The 21,648-nt window shown below is 56.6% G+C and overlaps 2 protein-coding genes across 3 annotated transcripts; both read left to right on the plus strand.

Annotated features, from left to right (window-relative positions):
* The first annotated feature begins 247 nt into the window (after positions 1-247).
* Positions 248-11,699, plus strand: ANKRD13D (ankyrin repeat domain 13 family, member D). 2 transcript variants are annotated; one of them, XM_011986980.1, is made up of 15 exons: positions 248-382; positions 495-630; positions 738-862; positions 1,873-1,918; positions 2,000-2,143; positions 2,388-2,577; positions 8,286-8,352; positions 8,758-8,839; positions 9,056-9,117; positions 9,221-9,351; positions 10,206-10,363; positions 10,499-10,615; positions 10,705-10,868; positions 10,949-11,040; positions 11,336-11,699. In XM_011986980.1, the coding sequence occupies exons 3-15, from the start codon at positions 773-775 to the stop codon at positions 11,547-11,549; spliced, it is 1,557 nt and encodes a 518-aa protein (XP_011842370.1). In that variant the 5' UTR covers positions 248-382; positions 495-630; positions 738-772; the 3' UTR covers positions 11,550-11,699. The 2 variants fall into 2 exon arrangements, with proteins under 2 accessions (XP_011842370.1, XP_011842369.1); XM_011986979.1 differs by lacking the exon at positions 248-382 and having other exon boundaries at positions 494-630.
* Positions 11,700-12,460: 761 nt separating this feature from the next.
* Positions 12,461-20,566, plus strand: SSH3 (slingshot protein phosphatase 3). The gene is made up of 14 exons (XM_011986981.1): positions 12,461-12,893; positions 13,320-13,357; positions 13,999-14,233; positions 15,435-15,559; positions 15,639-15,710; positions 15,966-16,031; positions 16,144-16,332; positions 16,442-16,535; positions 16,770-16,898; positions 17,007-17,053; positions 17,993-18,139; positions 18,366-18,566; positions 18,664-18,937; positions 20,167-20,566. Exons 1-14 carry the CDS (start codon positions 12,828-12,830, stop codon positions 20,455-20,457), a joined length of 1,974 nt encoding a protein of 657 aa, XP_011842371.1. The 5' UTR covers positions 12,461-12,827; the 3' UTR covers positions 20,458-20,566.
* The last annotated feature ends 1,082 nt before the right edge of the window (positions 20,567-21,648 follow it).

Here is a 21,648-nt window from a genome sequence, read left to right on the forward strand (position 1 = left end):
ACCCGGCCCGTCCCCCGGGTCCCCCACCCAAGGCTGTAGCCTCCGTCCTGGAGGCCGCCCGCCCCTGCTCAGCTCCGCAGCGACATCCTGGGCCTTCCTCCCCTGCACAATCCCAAGCCCAGATCACCGGCCCCTCGCGCTGGAGCCTCTGGCCTCGTCTATCCTGCGCTGGGCCTTGCCCTGCTCGCCCGAACTCGCTTCCGCATCCCCTCTAAGCCAGGCTGAGAACAAGAACCCTGGTCCTCGTCCCCAGGCTCCGACAAACTCCTGACATCTTACACCTCTGCCTGACCAGGCCCCGCCGCCAGACCCCCGGCTCTGCCCCTGCCCTCCCTCCTGCCCTCTCCTCTCCCCTGCCAGGCCACTCTCTGCCATCTCCCTGGTCAGTCTGCCGTCCTTGTTTCCCACAGCGATTCCCAACTCTGCTCGCCCTGGCAGCTTCCCTGCCTTGCCCTCTTCTCTCCTGCCCTTTTTGAGTGTCCCGTCTCCCCCAGCACGACATTGAACAGGAGGACCCCCGCGGGCGGACCCCGCTGGAGCTGGCCGTGTCTCTGGGAAACCTGGAGTCTGTGAGAGTGCTCCTTCGACACAATGCCAACGTGGGCAAAGAGAACCGCCAGGGCTGGGCAGGTACTGCAGAGGACAGGGGCTCCCCCTGAGGCTGGCAGGCGGGGGGCAGTGAGCAGCCAGGCCTGGGGTCATCTGGAGGGCTCCCCTCAGCAGCCTGGTGCCCGCAGTCCTGCAGGAGGCAGTCAGCACTGGAGACCCTGAGATGGTGCAGCTGGTGCTCCAGTATCGGGACTACCAGAGGGCTACACAGAGGCTGGCGGGCATTCCGGAACTGCTCAACAAACTTCGCCAGGTACAGCAGGGCACAATTATGGAGGTAGGGTACCATGGCAGGGCATCACCTGGTTACTGTGCCAGGCCTTGCCTTGGAAAGACACCCAGTTTGTGCAGTGTGCCTCCTGCCACCAGCGAGGAGGTCTATCTTGACCCCAGCTCAGGGTCACGTAGGAAAGAAAGACGGCCAGGCTCATGTGGGAGACACTGGGCCCTTTGGAAAAGAAGCCTTGTCGGCTGTGGGCCTCCTGAAGAATGCAGATTACCTGGAGCGGGGACTTCAGACTGACTCCGTGGATTATGGCCTGAGCCCCTGGAATACCTGCTACTATGCACCCTTCTGGAAGCACGCAGAGGGGCCTGGCTGGCAGAGCATACTACCTCATACCCCCTACCCGAGGAGCAGGCTCAGAGGGAGCCACTGTGCCCCCTTTACAGAGTAGGACTCTGAGACCCAGTGGAAGCAAAGGCTCCCCAGTGCCCTGCACAGGCTCATGGCCAGGTTGGGGCTGGCCCTCCACTTCCAGGTGCTTACAGCCTCATTGCCCGAAGACCATTGTAGGGCCCCACTTGGCCCACCCTCTCTTGGGCAGAGTGGTTGGGCGTAGTGGAGCCATAGCAGTGCATCAAGACTTGATGAAGGGCCAAGTGTTGTGGCTCACGCCTGTAATCCCAGCACTTTGGGAGGCCAAAGTGGGAGGATCACTTGAGCCCAGGAGTTCAAGACCAGCCTAGGCAACATGGCGAAACCCCGTCTCTACAAAAAATACAAAAATTAGCTGGGAGTGGTGGCACACACCTGTGGTCCCAGCTACTCAGGAGTCTGAGGTGGGAGAATCACCTGAGCCCAGGGAGGCAGAGGTTGCAGCGAGCTGAAATTGCACCACTGCACTCCAGCCTGGGTGACAGAGCAAGTCTCAAAAAAAAAAAAAAAAAAGAAGGGCTGGGCTGGCTGTGGACAAGGGGCTTCTGGGCCTGCTGGAGACAGCAGCAGGCAGGACCCTGACGAGCAGCTCTGGTTTCTCTTAGGCCCCCGATTTCTACGTGGAGATGAAGTGGGAGTTCACCAGCTGGGGTGAGTGGGGACCTCTGGGCTCCCAGGGATTTGGGGTGGGGCTTTTGGGAAGACCCCCAGTGACCCCTGTGCACCCTACAGTGCCCCTTGTGTCCAAGATGTGCCCGAGCGATGTGTACCGCGTGTGGAAGCGGGGTGAAAGCCTGCGAGTAGACACCAGCCTCCTGGGCTTCGAGCACATGACCTGGCAGCGAGGCCGGAGGAGCTTCATCTTCAAGGGCCAGGGTGAGCTCTGGACACACTCACTGCAGCATCTCGGCCCTCAGGTTCTCCCGCGGCTGGGGAGGGCAGTGCTGCCCTTTCTCTCCACTTTCCAGATGTGGAAGCTGAGGTTGGGGAAGGAGGGGGATCCAGGGGCCAAGGCTGACCCACTTGGCAGCAGGCAGCTGAGAGTACATGATCGCCCTCTCTGCGCTGCTGGCATCTAGCTCTGATTTGCACCCCTCTGTCCACCCCCGCCGGCCGGCAGAGGCAGGAGCCCTGGTGATGGAGGTGGACCATGACCGGCAGGTGGTGCATGCGGAGACGCTGGGGCTCGCTCTGCAGGAGCCCGAAGCACTGCTGGCCGCCATGCGGCCCAGCGAGGAGCATGTGGCCAGCCGCCTCACCTCTCCTATCGTCTCCACCCACCTGGACACTCGTAATGTGGCCTTTGAGAGGTCGGTCGGGGCCTGGCACACGGTGGGTGGGATGGGGACAGACAGCAAGAGCCACCCTTAATGAGGGCAGGGCGATCCTTGAAGACCCTGGTTCAGGCCTCTGGGCTCACTCACCAGGGGCTGCTCAGGGGCAGGCGGGTTGCTGCAGCCCATGTCTCACTCAGACTGCCGGGGTAGTTGGGCTCCTGTGGCCACCTTTGTAGGGAGGGGTCAGGTCAAGATGTCCCCAGTTTCTTGACTTCTGACCTCATATGCTTTCCCATTAAGACAAAGATTTAGGCTGTGGTTCACGGCAGCTATTTGCACCAATGTTGGCTTGTCATTGGTGTGGCTGTGTTGGGGGCAGGATCCTTTGTGGGTAGCCTAGGAACCTGACCCTTCCAGCAAGAGCTTCTCTGACAACATATGACCCCTCTTGCCTTAACAGTCAATGGAAACATTAAAAAAAAAAAAAGCTTTATTGAGATACAAACTCATATACCATATACATCACCCATTTAAAGCATACAGTTCAATGACTTTTAGTATATTTATTCACAGATTTGTACATCACCACAGTCAATTTTAGAACATTTTTATCACCTCACAAAGAAACCCCCCACCCTTGAGCTAACTCTTCGCCAAACTCCTCATCCCCTCTCCCAGTCCTGAGCAACCACTAATCTACTTTCTGTTTCTGTAGAATTCTCTATTCTGAGTTCTCATATGAATGGAATTTTACAGTATGTTGCCTTTTGTGTCTGGCTTCTTTCACTTAGTGTAATATATTCAAGGTTCATCCAAGTTGTAGCATGTAACTACTTCATTCCTTTTTGTGGTCATTGTATGAATATACCATATCTTGTTTATTGATTAGCCCATCAATAGACATTTGGGTTATTTGCATTATTTGGTGATTATGAATAATGCCACTCTTAAGTATTCATGTGCAAGTTTTTGTGTAGATGTATGTTTTAATTTCTCTTTCATATGTTTTCATTTCTCTTGGGTATATACCTAAGAGTAGAATTGCCAGGCTATTGATAACTCATTAATTGAGAAACTGCCAGACTGTTTACCAAAGGAGCTGTACTGGTTTACATTCCTACCAGCAGCATGTGAGGGTTCCAGTTTCTCCACATCCTCATCAGCACTTGTTATTATTCACTCATTTGTTTTCGGAATCCAGCCAGCCTAGTGGGTGAGAAGTGATAGCTCACTGTGATTTTGATTTTCCTTTCCTTGATGACTAATGATGTTGAGCATCTTTTCATGTGCTTGTGTTTATTGGTCAGTTGTATATCTTTGCAGAAATGTCTATTCAGATCCTTTACCCGTTTTTTATTTAATTTAATTAACTTATTTTGAGATGGGGTCTGGCCTTTCACCCAGGATGGAGTGCAGTGACATGATCATGGCTCATTGCAACCTCGACCTCTCAGGCTCAAGTGATCTAAGTAGCTGGAAGTACAGGTTCATGCCGCCATGCCCAGCTAATTTTTAAATATTATTTGTAATTATTTTATTATATCATTTAATTATTTTGTTTAGTTATTTGTAGAGACAGGGTCTACAGATTGATCTTGAACTCTTAGGCTCAAGCGATCTGCGTACCTTGCCCCCCAAAGTGCTGGTATTACAGGCATGAGCCACCACACCTGTCCCTTTACCCATTTTAAAAATTGGGTTGTCTTTTTGTTATTGAGTTGTAAGAGTTTTATAATTTTAGCTGTTACACTTAGGTCTTTGAGCCATTTTAAGTTGATTTTTGTGTATAGTGGAAGGTTCTCTTCCATGTGACTATCCAGTTGTCCTAGCCCCCTTTATTGAAAAGACTATGCTTTTCCCACTGAATGGTCTTGTCACCCTTGTTGAAAATCAGTTGACCATAGATAAATGGGTTACTTTCTGGCTCCCAAGTTAGTTCCATTGGTCTACATGTCTGTCTTTATGCCAATATTATACTACCTTAATCACTATTGCTTTGCAGTAAGTTTTGAAATTGGAAAGTGTGTCTTCCTACTTTGTTTTGCTTTTTCAGGGTTATGTCAATATTTTGGGACCCTTGCATTTTATATGAATTCTATTTTCTTTTTTCTCACAACCCAGTGTAGGCAGAATATATGAATTCTAGATTCAGCTTGTCAATTTCTACAGTCAGATGGGCTTCTGATAGGGATTGCACTGAATCTATAAAGCAGTTTGGGGAATAGTACCATGTAAACAATGTTAAGTCTTCTAATCCATGAACATGGGATGTTTTTCCATTTATTTGGATCTTCTTTAATTTATTTCAACATTATTTTATAGTTTTCAGAGTGTAAGCTTTGCACTTCTTTTATTACATTTATTCCCAAGTGTTTTATTCTTTTATTGTTTCTTTTTTTTGAGATGGAGTCTCACTCTATTGCCCAGGCTGGAGTGCAGTGGCATGATCTCGGCTCACTGCAACCTCCACCTCCTGAGTTCAAGCGATTCTCCTGCCTCAGCCTCCCAAGTAGCTGGGATTACAGGTGCCCACCACCACGCCCGGCTAATTTTTGCATTTTTAGTAGAGACAGGGTTTCACCGTGTCAGACCAGGCTGATCTTGAACTCCTGACCTCAGGTGATCTGCCTACCTCAGCCTCCCAAAGCGCTGGGATTACGGGTGTGAGCCACCGCGCCCGGCCACGAAGTGTTTTATTCTTTTTGATACAATTATGAATCAAATATTTTTCTTGGCCAGGCATGGTGGCTCACGCCTGTAATCCCAGCACTTTGGGAGGCCAAGGTGGGTGGATCATGAGGTCAGGAGATCAAGACCATCCTGGCTAACATGGTGAAACCCTGTCTCTACTAAAAATACAAAAAATTAGTACCTGTAGTCCCAGCCACTCAGGAGGCTGAGGCAGGAGAATAGCATGAACCTGGGAGGCGGAGCTTGCAGTGAGCCGAGATCGCACCACTGCACTTCAACCTGGGTTACAGAGCAAGACTCTGTGTCAAAAAAAAAAAGAAAAAAAGTGGTTAGAGCAGGCTGGGTGTAGGGGCTCATGCCTGTAATCCCAGAACTTTGGGAGGCTGAGGCGGCCAGATCACTTGAAGTCAGGAGTTTGAGACCAGGCTGGCTAACATGGTGAAATATCATTTCTACTAAAAATACAAAAACAAAAAAAAATTAGCCAGGCATGGTGGTGAGTGCCATAGTCCCAGCTGCTTGGGAGACTGAGGCACAAGAATTGCTTGAACCCGGGAGGCAGGAGGCAGAGGTTGCAGTGAGCCCAGATTGCACCACTGCACTCCAGCCTGGGTGACAGAGCAAGACTCCATCTAAAACAATAAATAAATAAATAAATAAATAAGAAAGAAAAGAAAAGTGGTTAGAGCAGACATCTTTTATTCTTGTCTTGTTCCTGATCTTAGGGGAAAAGCATTCAGTCTTACCATTAAGTATGATATTAGTTGTGAGTTTTCGATAGATACTCTTCATCAGGTTAAGGTAATTGCCTTCCATTCCTCGTTTTTAGAGTATTTTTTATCATAAAAGGACGTTGGATTTTGTGAAATGCTTTTTCTGTGTTTATTGATATGACCATGTGATTTTTAAAAAAATTCTATTGATACATTACATCAATTGACCTATGGATATTGAACCAACCTTGCATTCCTGTGATAAGTTCCACTTGGTTGTGGTGTATAATTCTTTTCATATGTTGCTAGATTTGGTTGCCTCGTATTTTGTTGAGGATTTTGTGTCCATATTCACAAGCAATATTGGTCTGTAGTTTTCTTGTGATATATGTCTGCTTTTGGTATCTGGGTGATGCCTCATAAACTGAAGTGGGAAATGTCACGTCTTTGTCTATTTTATCGAATAGTTTGCGAATAATTGGTATTAATTCGTCTTCAAAAGATTGGTAGGATTCAGTGGTGAAGCCATTTGGGCCTGAGCGTGTGTGTGTGTGTGTGTGTGTGTGTGTGTGTGTGTGTGTGTGTAGTTTTTTGTTGTTGTGTTTACCAGTCCGTCTCTTGACTTGTTATCCGTCTATTCAGATTATCTATTTATTCTCAAATTAGTTTTGGTGGCTTGTGCCTCACTAGGAATTTGTCCATTTCATCTAAATTATAAAATTTGTTGGTGTACAGCTATTCATTATATCCTTTTATAATGCTTTTTATTTCTGTTGCTCCTCTCTTTCATTTCTGATTCTGGTATGTAATTTTCGTCTTTTTGTTGTTGTTGTTGAGACAGAGTCTTACTCTGTCACCCAGGCTGAAGTGCAGTGGCATGATAAGAGCTTACTGCAGCCTTGAACTCCTGGGCTTAGGTGATCCTTCAGCCTCAGCTTCCCAAGTAGCTGGGACTACAGGCATGCACCACCGAGCCCAGCTAATTTTCTTTTTTTGTAGAGATGTGGTCTCACTATGTCATCCAGGCTGCTTTTGAGCTCCTGGCTTCAAACAATCCTCCTGCCTTGGCCTCCAAAAGCACTGGGATTACAGGTGTGAACCACCGCCCCCAGCCAAGTCTTCTCTCTCTTTTTTTCCCCACTGTGGTCAACCTAGCTAAAGGTTTGTCAATTTTGTTGATGTTTTCAAAGAGCCAGCTTTTGGTTTCATTAATTTTCTCTATTATTTTTCTATTCTCTATTTCGTTAATCTTTACTGTAATATTTATTATTTCTTTCTGCTCTTTCTGGTTTAGTTTGCTCTTTTTCCATTGTCTTAACGTGGAAGGTTAGGTTAAGGTTATTGATTTGAGATCTTCTTTCTTTTTTTTTTTTTGAGACGGAGTCTCGCTCTGTTGCCCAGGCTGGAGTGCAGTGGCTGGATCTCAGCTCACTGCAAGCTCCACCTCCCGGGTTTACGCCATTCTCCTGCCTCAGCCTCCCGAGTAGCTGGGACTACAGGCGCCCACCACCTCGCCCGGCTAGTTTTTTGTATTTTTTAGTAGAGACGGAGTTTCACCGGGTTAGCCAGGATGGTCTCGATCTCCTGACCTCGTGATTTGCCCGTCTCGGCCTCCCAAAGTGCTGGGATTACAGGCTTGAGCCACCGCGCCCGGCCGGTTTTCTTAATATGGTCTTGAAGAGTGTTCCGTGTGCATGTAAGAAGCGTGTGTGTGGTTGTTATTGGGTAGAGTGTTCTGACCTGTTTATAAAGTCTAGCTGTAGTATTGTTCTTAATCTTCTGGTTCTTCGTTGATCTTCTAGTTGTTCTATCCATTATTGAAAGTGGAGTACTGGAGTCTCCAACTGACATACTTTTATTTTAGCTTTTTATTATGGAAAATTTTAAGCATATATGAAAGAAGAGATAATGTACTTACTCATCACCCAGCTTCAACATTTATCAACATCTTGCCAATCTTACTGAATCTGTCCTTCCTTACCTTTTTTTAAAATTTTTCCTAGAGTATGTCAAAGCTCATCCCAGATGTCCTAATGTTTCTAGTAAATGCTTCTGCACAATTCTAAAAGATAAGGATGTTTTTAAACCCAGCCCCGACACTATCATACCTCACAAGATTCATGCTAATTCCTCAGTTTCTTCTAGTCCCAAGTCCATGCTCAAGTGTCCCCCGCTGTCCAGGCACCCTCTTCAGGGGTCCTCCATGTTTCACAGTGAGAAGGGACCCTCAGAGTTGGGCACCCCAGGCAGGCTGATTGGAGGGGGCTTTGGAAAGAAAGGCTTTGACCAGGATGTGAGGGTGCAGGTCCTCACCAGCTCCTGTTTGGTCTGTTTCAGGAACAAATGTGGTATCTGGGGCTGGCGGTCTGAGAAGATGGAAACTGTTAGCGGCTACGAGGCCAAGGCAGGAGAGGCTAGTGGTGGGGGGCTGGGGGTAGGAGATGAGGTCCAGGAACTCAGCTCCTCTCCACATCCATCCCAGAGTAGCCCTTGGGCTCTGGAAACCCTGAGCGTTTGTGGGAATTCAGCGGGCCTGAGTGCCCATCCCTTGCGGAGTACATAGGGCTCACCCACATCACGGGCCCCTACCCAGGGTACCAAGATGAAATGAGGAGCGTGTTCCTCTTGACCCTGGGGCTGCATCTCCTCGTTGATGACTTCCCAGGGTTCAAACCCTGCCATCTCCTCTATTTTGGGGAGCAAGATCTCATCTGTCTCTGGGACAGGAGGACTTGGGTTCTGCACTGGTGAGGCTGAGTGTGGGGAGCAGGCTCTGAGCCCCCAGCTCCCCGTGTCCCCTGCTCCCCAGGTGTACAGTGCCACCAACGTGGAGCTGGTGACACGCACACGCACGGAGCACCTCTCTGATCAGGACAAGTCGAGGAGCAAAGGTAAACCCAGGTGCGCCTGCCTGCTGCCTAGTCACACCATGTGGTGGGGCCACCCTGGCCTGGGGTCAGGGGCCAGAGTTTCCCGGGATGAGCTGGGAGGCCTCCCCATTCCCGTCTGCCCCCTCTTCCCCGAGACAGGAGGCTCCCAGGGTGGAGGTGGGTGGGGACAGTGCGGGCATAGTGGCCCCCTCACCGGCTCCCACCCCTTCTCCGTAGGGGGGAAGACTCCGTTCCAGTCCTTCCTGGGGATGGCCCAGCAGCACTCCTCCCACACCGGGGTGAGCCAGGGATGGGCTGAGACAGGGCCGGCGGGGGCTGAGCCTGGGCGGGAGGGCGCGCTTCATCGCCCTGATCGCTGAGTCTGCCCTGGAACCCACGCAGGCCCCTGTGCAGCAGGCAGCCAGCCCCACCAACCCCACAGCCATCTCCCCTGAGGAGTACTTCGACCCCAACTTCAGCCTGGAGTCACGGAACATTGGCCGCCCCATCGAAATGTCCAGCAAAGTACAGAGGTGAGGTCTGAGAGCGGGCTGGGGACTTGCCTCGGGACGGGGGCTCTTGCAGACCCCTCTCTGGGCCTGTTGTAGTGAGGGGCCCACTCCCTCAGCTGGCTTCTCTCTGGACTCCACTCCTGGAGGCAGGAGTCATGTCTTATCCATGGTCCTCAGCCCTTAGAAAGGGCTTGGCACAGACGACCAGTAGCTTGTCTTTGATGGATGGATGGTGCCACCCATGTATGGTTTTTTATTTAATTTCATGAGTACCTGCTGGGGCCAGCGTGGCACGGTGGGAAGGGCCCCCAGCGACATGGCCTGGGAGTGGCGCGTCCACCTTGGTGGAACAGAACAGTTATGCTTTTGCCCCGTGAGGAGCCCTGAGCAGGTGTAGGTGGTAACAGCAGGCACAGTGCCTGCACAAGCCTAGCACTCTCACCACCACCTCAGGAGGATTCTTTTAGCCACCACACAGTTGCTGGGATTCAAACCCTGACAGTCTTGCCCTGGGGTGTGCTGGACACAAAAGTTTGGCAACACGTGAGGCCAGCTCTGGGCTGAGGAGGAGAATGGGGCGATGGGCCAGGCCCAGAGAGAAGCCCGCAGCCTGGCACCTGGCCTCCTTGTCCAGACCAGATGAGCTGGTGCGAAATCCTCAGGAGCCCCAGCCTGGGCCCGGGGAGGAGGGCAGCTTGGGCCACGTGGCCAGGACACCAGCTCCCAGGGGAGGCAGGCAGTGGCATCTGAGCAGAGCAGGGCACCCCAGGCCAGGCAGAAGGTGGGTAAAGGCAGCTGCCCACAAACCAGAGGGCAGTCCTCAGTGGAAGGGCCACCAGCGGTGCCTTACGCATGTCCTGTGGTCGGCTGGGCAGGTTCAAGGCAACACTGTGGCTGAGTGAAGAGCACCCGCTCTCCCTGGGTGACCAGGTGACACCCATCATTGACCTAATGGCCATCAGCAATGCTCACTTTGCCAAGCTGCGCGACTTCATCACCCTGCGCCTTCCACCTGGCTTCCCCGTCAAGATTGGTGAGAGGCTGGGCCCAGGCAGCGGGAGGACCTCAGGCATGGCACCCTCCCCTCAGCGCAGTCCCCGGAAGGCTGCAGGGGCCGGAGGTGCAGGTGGCTGTGCACCAGGGCTCAGGTGTGGCTGTCTCCTCACAGAGATTCCCCTTTTCCACGTGCTCAACGCCCGCATCACCTTCAGCAACCTGTGTGGCTGTGATGAACCCCTGAGTTCGGTGTGGGTGCCGGCCCCCAGCTCTGCTGTCGCCGCGCCAGGTACCCCCACGGGAGGAAGAGGTGGCCTGCACAGCTCTCTGGTCACCAAGTCCTGCGGGTTGAGCGTGGCCCCTCTGCCGCCTGCCTAGGGAACCCTTTCCCGTGCGAGGTGGACCCCACCGTGTTTGAGGTGCCTGAGGGGTACAGTGTGCTGGGCACGGAGCGCAGCGAGCCCCTCCGAGATGAGGACGACGACCTCCTGCAGTTCGCCATCCAGCAGAGCCTGCTTGAAGCGGGCACCGAGGCGGAGCAGGTGGGACTTGCGCAGGGGGTGGGCTCTGGCCTCTGCAGCCACAGGGCAGAAGTGACAGCTATGGGCTCTGGTGACTGCAGGTGACCGTCTGGGAAGCCCTGACCAACACCCGGCCTGGTGCCCGCCCTCCTCCCCAGGCCACGGTTTATGAGGAACAGCTTCAGCTGGAGCGGTGAGCCCCTCATGGAGCTGGCTGGGTCCCTGTCCCCCGAGCCCGGGCTTGGCGGGGAGGAGGATAGCAGGAAGGTGCCAGGACCCCAGGCCCTCTGCAACGCCACCCTCTGTCAGCAGCACTATCTGCCACCAAAGGTGGTGTGAGGGGTGGGGAAGCAGGGCCCTGCCCTGTCTCCTCTGCCTGCCACCCTGTCTTTGCCCTTGTCCTCCAAAGCCGGTCCCCATCCCCTCGGCTTCTGCCCCAGCCTTGGCGCTCACTCTCCTGCTCTTCCCTCCCCTGTCCTCCCTGGAAGGGCCCTCCAGGAAAGCCTGCGGCTGTCCACAGAGCCCAGGGGCCCAGGATCCCCTCCCAGGACGCCCCCAGCCCCCGGCCCACCCAGCTTTGAAGAGCAACTTCGCCTGGCCCTGGAGTTGTCTTCACGGGAGCAGGAGGAGCGGGAGCGGCGCGGGCAGCAGGAGGAGGAGGACTTACAGCGGATCCTGCGGCTGTCACTCACCGAGCACTGAGCCACAGCCCCGGGAGGGCTGGCCAGGCCACTCCCTGCCCGCTTTTGTAATTTATTTATTTATAAACTCTCTGCTGCTGGGCTTGGGGCCTGGAGCCCCAGGGATGGTCGGGCAGGGGAGACAGATGGAAATAAAGAGACTGTCGCAGCAGGGCGCTCTGCTCACTGGGCTGGAGTGGTGGGGACCCTGAAGGTGGGGCGCTGTGGAGAGACACTGTGGGTGGCGGCCTCAGACCTGGGTTTGAATCCTGGCCATGGTCCCCTTAGCCTATCTGAGCCTCAGTTTCTTCAGTTGTAAAATGAGGAGACCACCCCCCACCCTCTGCCCCTCAGGGCTGAACAGAGCTGGCGAGAGTCACATGTCCTTACCAAGCAGGCGTCCTGTGACAGATCCCCTGTGCCCTGTCCTACCTGCTGGGGACCCAGTTCGTCCTGCCTCCCAGCCTGGTCTTCTGGAAACCGGCCCACGTGCCTGTTGGGGAGGGAAAGGCAGGGTCCCCAGGCCCCATTCACCTCCAGCTGGGAACAGCCCCCACACCGACCCCTGCAGCCAAGCCCAGGCCCTGGCGGTGACTGCCGCTTGTTCTCTACGGGTGGGATTGCGAAAGCCACTTCCCCCGCGTAGTTGGAAGTCCTGCCCTGCTTGCCTCCGAGGTGGACCTGAGAGCCCCTCTTGAGCTTCTGGGTTATTTGTAAACCCCGGGCCGTTTTCCCCGGAAGCCTGTTTCCCAGTGGTTCCTGTGGAGTGGGAACTAGCAGGCCGACCAGCAGGGAGAAATGTTTGGGGTGGGGGCCCTTGGCCGAGGGCGCGCCGTGCCTGATCCTCTCTAGACCTGTCCCCCACCCCCCGCCTCCGCTCTGCCTCCCTAGGACCCGCCTCTGCAGGGCACAGGACGCTGGAGGCCCAGAAGAGCTCAGGTGCTCCCGCTGGGCCGGGCCTGGCGCTTCCTGGGAGGGAGACCAAACTCCCGGCCTCCAGCTTCTGCCCTCAGGGTCTCCGGGCTCCGCACCTGCGCCCGTCCCCGGCCTCGCCCCCGACCTGTGCCCAGGGGCTGGGCGGGCCGAACCGCGGAGACGGGAGGGACGGGGCCCGGCCGCCCTGAGAAGCTCCGCGGGTCCGGCTGGGCGAGTGTCTGTCCCTTTAAGGGCCGCCCCCGAGGAGGTGCCAGGCCCGGGTGGCGCCGTCTCTCCTTCCTGGTCCTGCAGGGCCAGGACTGTCCGCGGGGTTCAGGGAGGGGGCCGTGCCCGGTGCCAGCCCAGGTGTCCCCGGCCTGGCCCCATGGCCCTGGTCACAGTGAGCCGTTCGCCCCCGGGCAGCGGCGCCTCCACGCCCGTGGGGCCCCGGGTGAGTGTGGACCGGCCGTGGTGCCGCCCACGCAGTTGCTGCCCGGACTCGGGAGCGCGTCCTGCCAGCCAGCGGGCTCCTCTCGAACGGGGGCATGAGGAGGGGGCTGCGGGGCTGGGGCTGGAGGGCGCTGGGGGCCTCGAGGGTCTCTGGTACTGGCGCCCGGGCACAATCCAGAGCCCTGCGCGCCTCCCTGGCTGCTGAGGCCCCGATCTCAGCGCTCCGCCCGCCACCCTCGGCGCCCACCCAGCCAACCTGGCCTTGGGCCAGTGCTCCACGGGGCCTCCCGGTGGGGCATGGACTGGGGTGGGAAGACGATTGGCATCTGGCGCCTTTTCTGGCCTCCCCCCACCCCAGAATTCCTGAGAGAGGGGAGAGGACAGCCCTCCCCGCCCTCACCCTCCCCTGGGGCTGATCTCTCGGCAGGACCGGGCGGTCCAGCGAAGGAGTCGACTCCAGCGAAGGTGAGCACCGCCTCCCCCACGCAGATACTTCCGTCTGCCCCGGGCCTGGCCACGGCTGTCCTGGACTCCCGGTGCAGGGACAGAAAGCTCCCCGGAGGACGCGCAGCCGAAGCCCGCTGCCAAATTTGTGGGGCAGCGTTTCCGGTGGGGCCGGCTGGTGGGCTCGCCGTAGGGCGACCTTTGCCTTTACCGTCCCCCTGGTCAGCTGGGGCTTCCTCACCCACTGCCCTGGGCTTTGGCTCAGGTGGTGGCCACGGGCCGAACGGCAGGAGGGCATGAGGGGCCTGAGGACTCCTGGGTCCCCGACCAAGTTCCCAGCAGCCCCTGAGTTAAACAGGTGGGAGGGGAAAGGGAGCAGCCCCCATCCCCTGGCAGGTGAGCAAGAGTAGAGGGGCTGAGAGTTTGGAAGCCCCCAAAACTGGTTCTCAGTTTGGTGGCAGCATTGCCAAGGGGCCAAGGGGTTAGAAATGCAGATGCTCAGGCCTCCACTCCAGACCTATCGACCGCGTGGGAGCCCATGAATCCGTGCCCATGAATCCCTGCAGACGAGGGCTGCAGGTGAATGTGAGGCATGCTAGACTTTGAGAGCCCCTACCCTAAGGGGGATGAGGGGCCATAACAGTTGCCCACTGCCCTACCAGGCAGAGCTTTGCGGTGCTCCGAGGGGCTGTCCTGGGGCTGCAGGATGGAGGGGACAATGATGATGCAGCAGAGGCCAGTCCTGAGCCAGCGGAGGAGCCCCCGAATGAGGAGGAGCCCCACGGGGACCAGACAGACTTCGGGCAAGGATCCCAGAGTTCCCAGAAACAGGAGGAGCAGAGGCGGCACCTGCACCTCATGGTGCAGCTGCTGAGGCCGCAGGATGACATCCGCCTGGTGAGGGCCCATCTGGAGCTCCAGGGGGCGGGGCAAAGAGACACACCTGAGGGCAGAATGGAGCCCTGTGTGTGTGTGTGCTTGGGGAGCAATGGTGTGAGGGCAGGGAGCAGCCTGGGGAGTGTTGGGGTTACCCATACCGCAGTAACCCTGCTGTTTCAGGCAGAGATGTTTTGGCAGGGTAAGGTCATGGCTGCAGGTCTCTGGAAGGGAAAGAACAGGGGAGGTTTGTCCTGTGTGAGCCAATAGGGCCAAATTAGGTCCAAGAGGTGGGAATTCCAGAGGTATGTTTCTCCTCAACCAGTAGAAGACTTTCCTGATGACATGAGCTGTCCCTAAACGGACCAGTTCACAAGGCAGGCTTGCTGGACACCCACTGGGGGTGGGTGTGCTGGAGGGACCGGGGCAGAGGGGAGGAGGATTCCAGCCCCATGGAGGAAGGGAGTCCAGGTGGAGCCGGAGCACTGGTGTTCAAATGCTTGTGGAGACAGCTCACCGTCCTCCGCAAGACATGGCAAACAGGATGCAGTGAATCTTCTGTAAAACTGAATTTACGACAGAAATATCATCCCCTATTGTGAGATTTTGTCCTTAGTATTTCTTTGGTGATAAACATTTCTCAAATGAAATGATAGCAATGGCAAGTGACAGGGTTTAAAAAACAAAAACAAAAAACCTCCTTCTTGCTGGGCATGGTGGCTCATGCCTGTAATCCCAGCACTTTGGGAGGCTGAGAAGGGAGGACTGCCTGAGCCCAGGAGTTCAAGACCAGCCCAAGAAACATAGGGAGACCTCATCTCAATAAAAAAACTTAAAAATGAGCCAGGTATGGTACATAGGCCTGAGGTCCCAGCAACTTGGGAGGCTGAAGCGGGAGGATCATGTGAGCCTGGAGTTTGGGGCTGCAGTGAGCTGTGCTGGTGCCACTGTACTCCAGCCTGGGCAACAGAGTGAGACCCTGTCTCAAAACAAAAACAAAAACAACCTCCTCCCTCAGCAGAAACAAAAAATGTGCAACCTGTGTCAGTCCCATTCCCCACTTTTTTCCACACAGTCCCTCCTTACCCACTGATTTTACATCGGGGAAGAAGGGGGATGGGAGAGGAAGGAGCAGTGTCAGCGCTGTTCTGGGCCTGGGGTGTCTAGGTGGGGAGCAGGGTCCTTGGGGCCACTTTGACCCTGGGCTCCTCATCTCTCCCAGGCAGCCCAGCTGGAGGCAGCCCGGCCTCCCCGGCTCCGCTACCTGCTGGTAGTTTCTACAGAAGAAGGAGAAGGTCTAAGCCAGGATGAGACCGTCCTCCTGGGTGTGGATTTCCCTGACAGCAGGTTCGAGCAGGGAGAGGAAAGGAGGGGCAAAGAGGTGAGGGACAGGGGGGACAATGGCTTTCCCTCTGTCTCCTGCCAGCTCCCCCAGCTGCACCCTGGGCCTGGTCTTGCCTCTCTGGAGTGACACCCAGGTGTACTTAGATGGAGACGGGTAAGCAGTGGCAACTGGAGGTCGGGGGGCAAGAGGGTGGAATAACTGAGTGTGACAGATGTGACGGGGCCTGGGCACCGGGGTACAGTAGAACTTTAGGTTGGGACTCTGGGGACTGCTCCCAGCTCCATGTCAGATTCACTGTGATCCTGAGCAAGGCACCTGACTCCTGGGCCTTGGCTGTATCCAGCAAAAGGACAGGTTCTCTGTCGCAAAACCTGGAGTCCGGCCTCACCTGCGCCTGGTCTCCTGCAGGGGCTTCAGCGTGACGTCTGGTGGGCAGAGCCGGCTCTTCAAGCCCATCTCCATCCAGACCATGTGGTAAGGACAGAGGCTGCCTGGACTCAGGCCAGCCTCTCCTTCGAAGGAGGCTGCAGGGCCTGGGGAAGGGCAGCAAGGGAACAGTGTGACCCAGCCTCTCCTCCTGTCTCAGGGCCACACTCCAGGTATTGCACCAAGCATGTGAGGCAGCTCTAGGCAGCAGCCTTGTACCAGGTGGCAGTGCCCTCACCTGGGCCAGCCACTACCAGGAGAGACTGAACTCCGACCAGAGCTGCCTCAATGAGTGGACGGCTATGGCCGACTTGGAGTCTCTGCGGCCTCCCAGTGTCGAGCCTGGCCGGTCAGTGTGGGGAGGGGAGGGCCTGGGTGGACGGGGAAGGCAGGATAAGGCAGTGGGAGGCATGGCGGAGAGGGGAAGGGGCCCCTTGACTGAAGGGCTTTGCTCCCAGGCCCTCAGAACAGGAGCAGATGGAGCAGGCGATCCGTGCTGAGCTGTGGAAAGTGTTGGATGCCAGTGACCTGGAAAGCGTTACTTCCAAGGAGGTAGGTAGGGGGCCCGGGGAACGAGTCCCCTCCAGCAGGGGCCGCGAGCTTGCCTTTCCTGGGAGCCCTCCCCACCTTGCCTGTCTCCAGTCCTGAGCCATTCCTGGATGCCTTGGCCTTGGCCCTAATGCATCTAGATGGGACACGATGCTGTCCTCAGAGGCCCCAGAGGGAAGGTGGCGGGTCAGGCACTAGGAGAGCTCCAGCCTCTCTTGCCCTGGGCTCTGCCTGCAGATCCGCCAGGCACTGGAGCTGCGCCTAGGGCTCCCCCTCCAGCAGTACCGTGACTTCATTGACAACCAGATGCTGCTGCTGGTGGCACAGCGGGACCGAGCCTCCCGCATCTTCCCCCACCTCTACCTGGTGAGCTGCAGCCGGGCCTGGGCCTTGGGGACCGCTGGCAGCTGCGAGGGTGGGGGCCAGGAGCAGAGGCTGGAGGAAAGGGGGAATGTGCTGTTCGCTGTCTCCCAGGGCTCCGAGTGGAACGCAGCAAACCTGGAGGAGCTGCAGAGGAACAGGTAGGGCTATGAGCCCCTTGGGCTGCCCACCCCATCTTCCGTTCTCCTGGCCTCCCTGCATTCGGTGGTAGCCAGCTTCAAAAACCCCTGGACCACCCTCAGCAGCTGCCAGCTCTGCTTCTAACTCTGTTCTGGGGCTGTTGCCCTGGTGTGGGCTCCCAGGTGGGGACAGGAGACCCACTGGCCAGCCCCCGCCCAGTCTCCTCCCTTCCCCGCACTGTGAAACAAGGACAGAAACAAAGGGCCTCAGCCACGCCAAGACGAGAAGCAGCAGAGCCTACTGCTGTAACTGCCTTGGACAAGCAGAAAAAGGTTCCTCTTGCGTGTGTCTGTGGTCCCAGCTACTCGGGAGGCTGCGGCAGGAGGACTGCTTGAGCCCTGGAGATTGAGGCCGCAGTGAGCCATGATCATGCCACTGCACTCCAGCCTGGGCAACAGAGAGAGACCCTGTCTCTAAAAAATAGGAAAAAAGAAAGAAAGAAAAAGCCTCTTTTCCACCTTGCCCTGTCTCAGGGAAGAAGGAACTGCCCTTCTCCCCATGGGGACCTGGCTGCCTGCTCTGACAGGTACCTGTCATCTGCCCACCAGGGGCTTCTGGGAGACCTGCTGTAGCCCCTGTCACCCCCTGCTGCAGACCCACCCACTTTCAGCTTAGGTCAAAAGCTGTTTTCTAACTCATTTCCAAGAATAACGGAAGGGCTGGAGTTGCAGTTGAGCCAGCTGTCTGAACCAGATGAGGAAACAAGCCCAGCAGGGTAAAATGATTGGTCCAAGGTTGCAGCCATCTGACAGCTGGGTCACTTCTCCTCCCACTATAACTGCTGCCTCCATGTGACTTGAAACTTAGAGCTAAAGAGAGGCCCAGGGGCTGCCAGGTCTGATGGCCAATGGGCCTGGTGCCTCTGCCCACGTCAGCCTGGCCTTGGGCTTCTGGGACAGGGTCACCCACATCTTGAACATGGCCCGGGAGATTGACAACTTCTACCCTGAGCGCTTCACCTACCACAATGTGCGCCTCTGGGATGAGGAGTCGGCCCAGTTGCTGCCGCACTGGAAGGAGACGCACCGCTTCATTGAGGCTGCAAGGTCGGTCTCTAGGCTTTGCTGCCTGCCCCACTGTGGCTTCAAGCGGCCCCCAGTGCCCTCCTCCTGCCCACTCTGCCATCAGCTGTGCCATTCCTTCCAGCCCTCAGTGTCCTTCGCTCCTTCTCCTCTACTCTCAGTTGGTTGTGAGCCCTTTACTGGCCCTCCCCTGCAGGAGGTGGGTCCTTCATGGTGAGGGGAGGGTGCTGAACCTGGCCCGCTTCCACAGAGCACAGGGCACCCGCGTGCTAGTCCACTGCAAGATGGGCGTCAGCCGCTCAGCGGCCACAGTGCTGGCCTATGCCATGAAGCAGTATGAATGCAGCCTGGAGCAGGCCCTGCGCCATGTGCAGGAGCTCCGGCCCATTGCCCGCCCCAACCCCGGCTTCCTGCGCCAGCTGCAGATCTACCAGGGCATCCTGACTGCCAGGTATGGGATGGGAGTGAGTGGAAGGGGGTGAGTAGGTGAGTTTGCTGGGGGTGGCTGCTGGGTCACTCAGAGCTGACTCAGGGCCACCTCCTCACAGCCGCCAGAGCCATGTCTGGGAGCAGAAAGTGGGTGGGGTCTCCCCAGAGGAGCGCCCAGCCCCTGAAGTCTCTACACCATTCCCACCTCTTCCGCCAGAACCTGGGGGTGGTGGGGAGGAGAAGGTTGTGGGCATGGAGGAGAGCCAGGCAGCCCCAAAAGAAGAACCTGGGCCACGGCCACGTATCAACCTCCGAGGGGTCATGAGGTCCATCAGTCTTCTGGAACCCTCCTTGGAGCTGGAGAGCACCTCAGAGGCCAGTGACATGCCAGAGGTGAGGCTGGGGCTGGGGGAGCTCAGCTTGCAGGGGTGGGGGCCATAAGGAGGGAGATGGGGAAAGACCAGGATGGGCATTTGACTGTAGACCTGAGCAGGGCGTACCCCAGCTAAGTCTGGCCCACCCATGCAGGGTGTCCTGGTAGGACCCAGGGGGCCTGGTTCCAGCCTCCTTCACAGTCAGTCCAGTACCTCTTAGTACCCAGTGTCTCCAGCCTGTCCCATGAATACCCCTGAAGACGGGGACCAGCCACATCCTGGGCCCCTGAGAACAGCTGAGACCCAGTGAAGGCACGTGGGGGCGCTGTAGGCACAGGCTGGAGAGGGGTCATGGGGGCAGGGCGGAAGCAGCACCTGTTTCCAGGGCTCCTGGGTGAGCCAGCCCCGGCCGGGGTCACCAGCAGGTTCCAGCCAGACTACAAGACTTAACTGTCTAAGGGACAGAGCTCCCTCCCCAGGCCATGAGCTCCACAGGCCCCTGCCGGCCCTGGGGGCGATCTCTAACCCCATGGTGGGGAGGCTAAGGTAATCTCTGAAGCCCCTCCTGGGTCTGAGGAGCAGGACCTCAAAGGATGGGGTGGGGAGGAGAGTGCACACTCACACCGCCCAAGTCCTGCCTAAGTGAGCACCCTCAATGCCAAGTGCTGCGGGCACAAGCCTAAAACTGGGAGCCAGGCCCTGTATGGGACTCAAGGTCAAATGGCTGACTTGGAGGAAGGAGTGTCCACTGAGGGCAGGAACATTTGGAAGAGGCTTCCTGGAGGAGGTGTGGATGGGGAAGGATAGGGAGGCGTGGCGGGTTGATGGGCGGGTGTGGGCATTGCGAAAGGCAGGAGGTCCTCACCCAGCACTGGACACACGCATCCACCCAGCCCAGGTCAGGGGCTAGTGCCAGCACGGGTTTCACCTGCCGGCTGCCTGTGCAAAGCCAGAGGAAGGATAGGAGGGGCGGAGGGCAGGGAGGCCTGGGTCTCCAGAGAGCTGAGGAGGGCTTCTGGGGGCCAGAAGGAAGCTACGAGCAGGTAGGGTTCAAGCAGCAGGCAGCAGGGCTGGGGTGTTGCCCTCCCTGCTGGGGAAGCATGGCTGTGGACAGCTTGGCTTTTGACTTGGGTGCCACAAACATTCCGGCCCTCGCCTCCTCCCGGCTCTGTGCTTGGCGCCCCTGCCCCAGATCTTCCTGGCTCTGCTTGGGTGCCCCATGGCTTCTATGTCCTCACACCTGTCCAGGTTTTCTCTTCCCATGAGTCTTCACATGAAGAGCCTCCACAGCCCTTCCCACAGCTCGCAAGGACCAAGGGAAGCCAGCAGGTGGGCAAGGGGCCTCAGCCTGCCCTGAAGTCCTGCCAGTCAATGGTTGCCCTCCAGGGCAGTACCCTGGTGGCCAACCAGACCCGGGCCTTCCAGGAGCAGGAGCAGGGGCAAGGGCGGGGAGAGCCCTGCGTTTCCTCTACGCCCAGGTTCCGGAAGGTGGTGAGGCAGGCGAGCGTGGACGACAGCGGAGAGGAGGGTGAGGCCTGAGCCCTCACACATGCCCACGTTCCCCTAGACACTAAATAGAGGATCCACAACTCTTTGGAGAAACACCCTCACGTCTGTCGCTGCACACATTCTTCTCAGCTCCGCCCCACACCCCTGTCACTACAGCCTCACCTCCTACAGCCTTAAGTCCCAGACCCATGTCCACCTGTCCAAGGGCTCGAGACTTTCTACTGGGATGTGGTAGAGGGATTGAAGGTGCCTTTGGGGCCAATAGCACCCTAGTTTCATTCTCAGCTCTTGCCCTGAACACTCACCTGTGTTACAGAATAAAAACAGAATTTCCAGCACAAAAAGGCTCCTGCCTCTCCCCACCCCGCCCTCCCTGCACCTCCTATCCTCTCCCAGTTCATTCCTGGACTCAGTCAGGCCAGGGAACCAGTGGCCCCAAAGGCAGGCAGATCCTCAGGCCCCAGCTGTGGGAGGCTGGAAGGGCTGGCAGGTCGCTTCCCTCGTCCACCTCAACCGGTCCAGGTCTTTGCTGCTGTCCCCAGACCTCCTGTGACACCGCACCAGATTACAGGGCGCCAGGCCAGAGAATCTCTTCTGTTTGTCCTTTGTGGCCTCTGGCTAGTCAGTTTTTCATAGCCTTATAGTATCTGACTTTGTATTGAGAAATAAAACACATTTTCATATTCGGTTATTTTCAATGTGACAATGAAGCTGTCTGTGTTGCAGTCAGACCCTTCTCTGCTGGCCGGGGAAGGTGGCCGCCGCTTCCTCCCAGCAGTCTCCTCACAATTCCCAGGTGGCTGGTGACAGATCTATTTGGGGGAGTGCCGTGTTTGGGCGTGGCGCGGGAGGAAGATTGGGTAAGAGAAGAGAGGAGGTCAGTGCTATCTCCCCATCTCCTGGGGCAGGGCCTGGTACATGTGACCTGCTCACACCCGCTCAGGCAGGTCGGGCAAGGGAACAAGTCCTCACCGGGCAGCAGGCATGGGTTACTCATGAGGAAGTGCCTACCTGGACAAGACCAAGCCTGTTCCAAAAGCAAAGACTCCTTTGGACACTTGATGCCAGTTCTATGGCATATTTTGGGTCCCAAGAATCATCTTCCTCCTGCTACAATGCAAAAGGGCCTGATTTTCCAAGCCAGCCTATTGCTGCCTGGGAAGAAGGACCCTTGGTGGCCCTTCCCCTCCTGCCCAGGGGTTCCTTCTGCTCAACTTTAAT

This window comes from Mandrillus leucophaeus, unplaced genomic scaffold, assembly GCF_000951045.1.
Source record: "Mandrillus leucophaeus isolate KB7577 unplaced genomic scaffold, Mleu.le_1.0 Scaffold30, whole genome shotgun sequence".
NCBI lineage: Eukaryota > Metazoa > Chordata > Mammalia > Primates > Cercopithecidae > Mandrillus > Mandrillus leucophaeus.

What these genes read in the sequence shown, in the direction of transcription:
- ANKRD13D (XM_011986980.1), top strand. Translation starts at nt 773, where the DNA reads ATGGTGCAGCTGGTGCTCCAGTATCGGGACTACCAGAGGGCTACACAG. An exon ending in GTGGGAGTTCACCAGCTGGG is followed by an intron (nt 1,919 to 1,999) that starts GTGAGTGGGGAC and finishes TGCACCCTACAG; the next exon opens with TGCCCCTTGTGTCCAAGATG. An exon ending in CTTCATCTTCAAGGGCCAGG is followed by an intron (nt 2,144 to 2,387) that starts GTGAGCTCTGGA and finishes GCCGGCCGGCAG; the next exon opens with AGGCAGGAGCCCTGGTGATG.
- SSH3 (XM_011986981.1), top strand. Translation starts at nt 12,828, where the DNA reads ATGGCCCTGGTCACAGTGAGCCGTTCGCCCCCGGGCAGCGGCGCCTCC. An exon ending in CCCAGTGTCGAGCCTGGCCG is followed by an intron (nt 16,333 to 16,441) that starts GTCAGTGTGGGG and finishes CTTTGCTCCCAG; the next exon opens with GCCCTCAGAACAGGAGCAGA. An exon ending in CAGGGCATCCTGACTGCCAG is followed by an intron (nt 18,567 to 18,663) that starts GTATGGGATGGG and finishes ACCTCCTCACAG; the next exon opens with CCGCCAGAGCCATGTCTGGG.